The sequence below is a fragment of the Salvelinus alpinus genome, chromosome 4, assembly GCF_045679555.1.
Source record: "Salvelinus alpinus chromosome 4, SLU_Salpinus.1, whole genome shotgun sequence".
Taxonomy (NCBI): Eukaryota; Metazoa; Chordata; class Actinopteri; order Salmoniformes; family Salmonidae; genus Salvelinus; species Salvelinus alpinus.
In genome coordinates, this window is record NC_092089.1 from 33,590,470 (window position 1) to 33,598,235 (window position 7,766).

Genomic DNA, 7,766 nt, shown 5'->3' on the forward strand with positions numbered 1-7,766 from the left:
GTTTCTCCCCAGTATGACTTGGCTACAGCTAAGAGTGATGTGTTTCTCCCCAGTATGACTTGGCTACAGCTAAGAGTGATGTGTTTCTCCCCAGTATGACTTGGCTACAGCTAAGAGTGATGTGTTTCTCCCCAGTATGACTTGGCTACAGCTAAGAGTGATGTGTTTCTCCCCAGTATGACTTGGCTACAGCTAAGAGTGATGTGTTTCTCCCCAGTATGACTTGGCTACAGCTAAGAGTGATATGAACCGTCACCTACATGAATACATGGAGATGTGTTCTATGAAGAGAGGCCTGGATGTACAGATGGAGACCTGCAGGAGACTCATCACCCAGAGTGGGGACAGGTACACTCACTCCCTCACTCTCTGCCACCGGCATTCACTTCTCTCTCTCACAGTTTCTCTTTGGCTCACTTTTAATGACCTACAGTAGTTTACACTAATCCGTACATTTTCTTTGACCAAGTTTAAACGCATTCTTGTGCCTACTGTATACCTGTTATTGTCTAAATGATGCATTCCCCCAAAAATGATCTTCTTTCTCTCTCTCGCTATTTCTCTCTCTTTCTCTCGCACTCTTGCTCGCTCTCTTTATAGTAAGCCTGGCTCTCCTGTGGCTGTGGCTGGTGAGGAGAGCGTTGACCAGGCAGAGAAGGAAGGGACAACAGCATCACCTCCTCTCTCCAACTCTCCTCCCAGATCATGACCTATCAAGACCACCTCCATCACATGACCTTCATTCCATCCAACCACAGTACCACTCAACACTCCGCCATCACTATAGCAACGCCATGTTTACATTCTAACCACTAGATGCTTATTAGTCTATTTTTAATTTTCTTCATGCTATCTTCATTCACAAACCTCAAAATAGGAAAGTGGCAGATCTATCTGTTTTAGCGACGGTGTAGTGTTGTGTGTTTCCAACAGCTTTTAGTCCCCTCTACTGGAAAGTGGTATTACTAACACCATGGAAGTCTGTACATAAGAATCCACTGTTTAGCAGAGCAAAGGTAACGAGGTAATGGATTGAAATACACAACTTGAATTGAGAATACCTCTTAGCAACGTATGAGCAATATTTGAATGAACTCATATGAGTTGTAGGCTAGCGTGTACTTTTAAGGTAGTTGTTGGTACTACAGAGAACCATGGTAATAACTCTCCTATAGCATGATCCATTTCCACACAGCCATAATGATAAACACACCGCACACACACACCAACACACACCAATACATTAATGTCAGGCTAGCAGATCATTCTAACAGTGTGCTGTCCTGTTGCTACATCATGAGGGTTGTTTTCAGACTCAGTCAAACTCACCTAGAAGTATAACACAGTAAATATAAGCCTTAGGGTGTGTTTGTAAATTCACTCTGGAGTGCCAGAGTGCGCTCTGGGCGTTCGTAAATTCAAAGCGTTGTCAGATTGTCCGATCGTAAATTCAGAGTGTTTCACTCTCGGAGCGTTCAGAGCGCACGAGGAGTAGGGTTGATCAGAGTGTTCTGACCTCACAACGGCAGTCAAGCACCCAAGCTAACTGGCTAACGTTAGCAAGCTTGCTAGCTACTTCCAGACAAAAATGAGAGCACCTCACTGACCATTTTACTCACCCTAGCAGAGCTGGTTTGGCTGTTTACATGTTATCCAGAGCGCTGGTGACTAACTGTGATGCTGGCAACAATTTAATTAAGCTTTTTGCCGATGTTTACTGACACCGGCCCTATTCAACGGGTGTTGAGCACTAGTAAAGTCATCAGTTATTCTGCGCTCTGTTACACTCAGATGAGAGTGCTTTGAAATCGGAGTAGATAGCCAGAGAACATTTACGAACGCACCCTTAAATAAAGCAAAGCCCAGTTGGCAAGAGAGAAAAACTCCAGATGTATCACTTTATTAGCAACAAAACAGAAATGTACTGTATCAGAGTTATTCAAACAGACTAAAATAATATCAAATCACTCATTTTATCAAGACATCTACACTTCATTCATAGGTATCGATGAAAACTAGAAAAAGTCAAATCGTAAACTAAACTCTAAGATGCAGTAAATCCGATGGCGTCACTGATATCCCGATTCTGCACTCATGAGTCACATTTTGAAACAAAAGCCTGCCCGTCTCTCTGCCCTTTTGTTGACACCAGACTGGGAGACAAGGTAACATTATTCTACTGTCCTGTTTCACTTACCTGGTATTTACTAAGGAATTATTGGATAACATTGTGTAACATTGTATTCTTTCTTCAACACAACTGGTAACTAACTACCTGGTACTAAATGTTACATAGTGGTGCTTGTTTCACTGAATCCCAAAGAACCCCAAACTAGTTTTATTGTAATTATAATGTAAGCGAGAGCAGAGATTTTTGTTTTAGAATGCATCCGAGCCTAGGGTTTCCACTAGATAACACAGCCACAAAGTTCACATTGGCTATATCGTAAAATGTCATTAAAATAAAAATTTGCTTTTTGGTCTTAATTTAAGGTTAGGGTTAGGCAGAAGGTTAACAGTGTGGTTAAGTTTAGGGTCAGATTTTAAGACGATAAATTGTAGAAATAGGCAGGGTTTATGACTTTGTGGTTGTGTAAACTAGTGATGACCATAGCCTAGCCTGGTTCCAGATCTGTATATGTGCTTTAGTCAACTCCTCTAACTATCGTTGTCATGCCATATGCTTTTCTATGTGACTCCAGAGAGGTCATCTCCGCCACTGATCCACTTCTATCAGGTACTTTGACTTTTAGCATGGCAACTATGGTGAGAAAAGGTCGCTAGAGCACATACTGATCTGGGACCAGGCTAGTCATAGGCTCTGTGTCGGCCCTATATGTGGTAGTGCAGTGTGAATAATGTAAATACTCTGTTAAAGCTGATCTGAGGTCAGCTCTGGGGCCTTGCCCTGCTCTCTGTGTCTCTGTCATGGACACAGGGAGAGGGATACATATGACAAAGGGCATTGACACGCAAGTGTTATTATACCTACGAGCTGTCTAATGTATACTAATGTTTTGTATAGTTTCCAGCAGCAGAGAAAGGCCCTGCTACTCTGTCCTCTAGCAGGGAGATAGGTAGGCTAGCTATGATAAGTTAGATAGGAGAGATCTATGTATCTGTTCTGTGCTCTCTATTTCTATGTGCTGTAGTCTGATCTGGTTGGTAAGGACTCAAATGCATCAGTAGTATTGTATCAGAGAGAAAAGGAAGATTGATGAACAGGCTATAAAAGACAGAATGTCTACAGATGAACAAATAGACAGACCGACAGATGAATGTACAGTACAGATAGATGGACAGATTAATGAATCGATGGATGGATTGATGACCTGCTGAGATAATTTGTGTTTGCTACTTGAGTGTCAAAGCAACTGAAAACAAGCAGTCTGAATTAACTTTGAGAAATATTGCTGAAACATTGTTATAGAGGTACTAAATACTGATGCTGAAAAGCTATCTGACACAGTGCTTGATATGACCTAACCTATTTTTGAGCTTAAAAGTTAGCCGTTTATAAAGAAAGAGCAAAGCAAATATGTATATTCAATAATACAGCAGTAACAGCAATAATAAGAGTATTATATGTAACAGAATAATAATAATGACATGTAAAGATGTAGGATCTTAATTTGATCACCTTTGTTGCTGAAAATTTTCCTGTTCTAAAAGGGCTTCTAAAGTTTGTAATTTCCACTTTGAAATTTCAGACTTGATTTTCCCTAATGAAAAATGCTTCAACCCCTACAAAAATGGCCATTAATTATAATCCACATAATAAATCACATTTCCTGTTGCTGCATAATTTTGTCCTGGCTCAAAGTAAGATTCTACATCTGTAATAAGTCAAACTCGTACACGTCACGAATGTAAATAATTACTGAGGAAAGCGTATTTTATTTTCTCCACTTGTCACTTCATATTTGTAGATGGGGTGAAATCGTTACAGCTGAGGAGTAGATTTCCCCTATGTTAATTTAACATACACAATGTTATTATTCAGTAGAATGTAGATGTACAATACATTTTTGTTCGTCTTCGTTGACATTGAAAGATGCTTGACTTTGAATATAAAACACTCTCTTACCTCAGATAAACAATATTTAATAACTCAATAATAGAACACAAGGATTCCTTCACAAATACTATCTCTTTATCAACAACCAAATGGAGGCTTCAGTTTTAGGTAGAGTTCATTTGTGTTTTTCTTTTTCTTGTTTGATGAGGAAGTTGTTGAAACATGTGCAGGCTGCTGGTCACACCTCAATATTTTAATATTCTAGAAGTGTTTCCAAGGCTTTCTCTGAACGATTATATAGGTTGTGAAGAACAGGTTTTGAAACCATGAAAAAATTATATGCATGTGTTAAGCTACAGTTGAAGTTGGAAGTTTACATACACTTAGGTTGGAGTCATTAAAACTCGTTTTTCAACCACTCCACAAATTTCTTGTTAACAAACTATAGTTTTGGCAAGTCGGTTAGGATATCTACTTTGTGCATGATACAAGTTATTTTTCCAACAATTGTTTACACACAGATTATTTCACTTATAATTCACTGTATCACAATTCCAGTGGGTCAGAAGTTTACATACACTAAATTGACTGTGCCTTTAAACAGCTTGGAAAATTCCAGAAAATGTCATGGCTTTAGAAGCTTCTGATAGGCTAATTGTTATCATTTGAGTCAATTGGAGGTTTACCTGTGGATGTATTTCAAGGCCTACCTTCAAACGCAGTGCCTCTTTTCTTGACATCATGGGAAAATCAAAAGAAATCAGCCAAGACCTCAGAAAAAAAATTGTAGACCTCCACAAGTCTGGTTCATCCTTGGGAGCAATTTCCAAATGCCTGAAGGTACCACGTTCATCTGTACAAACAATAGTACGCAAGTATAAACATCATGGGACCATGCAGCCGTCATACCGCTCAGGAAGGAGACGTGTTCTGTCTCCTAGAGATGAACGTACATTGGTGCAAAAAGTGCAAATCAATCCCAGAGCAACAGCAAAGGACCTTGTGAAGATGCTGGAGGAAACAGGTACAAAAGTATCTATATCCACTGTAAAACGAGTCCTATATCGACATAACCTGAAAGACCGCTCAGCAAGGAAGATGCCACTGCTCCAAAACCATCAATAAAAAGCCAGACTACGGTTTGCAACTGCACATGGGGACAAAGATCGTACTTTTTGTAGAAATGTCCTCTGGTCTGATGAAACAAAAATAGAACTGTTTGGCCATAATGACCATCGTTATGTTTGGAGGAAAAAAGGGGAGGTTTGCAAGCCAAAGAACACCATCCCAACCGTGAAGCACGGGGGTGGCAGCATCATGTTGTGGGGGTGCTTTGCTGCAGGAGGGACTGGTGCACTTCACAAAATAGATGGCATCATGAGGAAGGGAAATGATGTGGATATATTGAAGCAACATCTCAAGACATCAGTCAGGAAGTTAGCTTGGTCGCAAATGGGTCTTCCAAATGGACAATGACTCCAAGCATACTTCCAAAGTTGTGGCACAATGGCTTAAGGACAGCAAAGTCAAGGTATTGGTGTGGCCATCACAAAGCCCTGACTTCAATCCTAGAGAACATTTGTGGGCAGAACTGAAAAAGCGTGTGCGAGCAAGGAGGCCTATGAACCTGACTCAGTTACACCAGCTCTGTCAGGAGGAATGGGCCAAAATTCACCCAACTTATTGTGGGAAGCTTGTGGAAGGCTACCCGAAACGTTTGACCCAAGTTCAACAATTTAAAGGCAATGCTACCGAATACTAATTGAGTGTATGTAAACTTCTGACCCACTGGGAATGTGATGAAAGAAATAAAAGTTGAAATAAATCATTCTCTCTTCTGTTATTCTGACATTTCACATTCTTAAAATAAAGTGGTGATCCTAACTGACCTAAGACAGGGAATTTCAGAATGTCAGGAATTGTGAAAAACAGTTTAAATGTATTTGGCTAAGGTGTATGTAAACTTCCGACTTCAACTGTATGTATTGGGAATGCCATTCCTTGGGCTAGGAGTTTCTCCTGACCACATGACCTAGGTCCTAGACTAGAGGTATTCAACTATTATCCTACGAGGTCCGGATCCTGCTGGTCTTCTTTTCTACCCGATTTACTAATTGCACCCACCTGGTGTCCCAGGTCTAAATCAGTCCCTGATTAGAAGGGAACAATGAAAAAATGCGATGGAGCTGGCTTTGAGGTCCAGAGTTGACTTTGAGGGTCCTATGCTATAAGGCTTGAACTAGGGGGGTTTTCTGCTCGGGTCATATGGCCAGTAAAACTCCTGGCCCTAGCGTTCCTGCCCTTTGGCCAGAACTGGAGATTAAAATGGAGAATAGAAGGCAGCGGAGAAATAGTATGAGAATATGTACTCTCTTTTTTCTTTCTACACGCACAGAGAGACTGAGTCTCTGCAGTATGTATGCATGAGTCAGCGTGTATGTTAGGAGAGTGTTCTAATGTCCTTGGTTTTAAAAAAGAGTGTTTTACTGGTTCACTTACAACATGAAGAATACAATAGTCACAAATGCACACTGTCTTCCGGTGTCTGTCTGACAATAGACCAATTCATATCCTCTTTACAACTGAACTGAAGGCTAACGGTATAACTGAATCATTGTAAACTAGAGTGGTAGGGACCATACAGTGATGTGTATTGCTGACTGGATTCCCATCTCTACAAATGTCTGTAAATCGCCTTGAAATACTGTATATATGTAAATCAATGATGTACAATAATCGCTCTAATATTCCTTCAAGAATCCACTTTCTTCATGAGTGTATGTGATTACAAAGTAAATTCTTTTTAGAAATGGCACCAGAGTGTAAAAAATAATAAATAAAAATAACTACTCACATGCAAATGCTTTAACATAATGAGGGTATGATTGCTATGATATTGTATGCATTAAAGGAAAATGCTATGTTGGATATATTGTATGTTTAAACACTGGCAATGCAAGGAGGTCCACAGTCAAAAATACTTTAGTGTCAGTTTCCCGGATTTGGCACATAGCTGAACTTTTAATGTAGATTGAGATATTTGTTTGGTCCTTAATGTTTCTCGTAGACCAGGAGCCAATGCTCTTCCTCTGTGAGGACCAGTGTATTCTCTGGTCCATATATTTTACCATCAACTAATTCCATCTGGCCTTGGTAAGCTAGCATGCAGGTGAATAGACTGAGTTGTCAATGAGAAGACTGTTAGGAATCACCAGGGCCTCATTTACTAAGCATCTGCACCAGTGCCATGTTTACACCTGCTCTGTTCAAAAGGGAATGAGTCATTGAACAAAAGGTCAAGGGAGAAGTAAAGTCCGTTTTCTGTTTCTAGCTTTGTATTTCATCTTATAATTCCCTCCGAAAAGAGCAAGTGTAAACATTGCGCTGCTTGGTAAATCAGGCCTTGGTCTTTGTTTTGGTGAGCTGTGAGTTATTTGAAACTGGACAGGCCCCTTGAACATGTGTGCTTCAACGCAGAGCTCTGTATACTGACAGAGCGATGGAATGAAGAATAAAAGATACAGCTGAGCAATATGATTGTGTGTGTGTTTTTGTTGTTGTGGATTTGGTGAGTTTATGCTGGAAACCTACTTGCATTGGCTGCTATGTGTGTCTGTACTTCCTGAACTCCACCTGCCTGATAAGATAACTTTACAAGTACAGCGAGATCAAATGTTTGTGACAAACTGTCTTTCACATCTTAAAGTATGTGGTGAAAATGATGAGACTTCGGTTCAGAACCATTAGT

The 7,766-nt window shown here is 40.2% G+C and overlaps 1 protein-coding gene across 2 annotated transcripts in view; it reads left to right on the forward strand.

The window, feature by feature from the left end:
• The window catches only part of iffo1b (intermediate filament family orphan 1b), a 31,004-nt gene extending 23,452 nt beyond the window's left edge, over positions 1-7,552 (forward strand). For both annotated transcript variants that reach the window (XM_071396680.1, XM_071396678.1), the window contains exons 8-9: positions 218-348; positions 601-7,552. In XM_071396680.1, the coding sequence (XP_071252781.1) occupies positions 218-348; positions 601-709 (240 nt within the window). In that variant the 3' untranslated portion in view covers positions 710-7,552. The remainder of the gene's footprint in view (positions 1-217; positions 349-600) is intronic.
• The last annotated feature ends 214 nt before the right edge of the window (positions 7,553-7,766 follow it).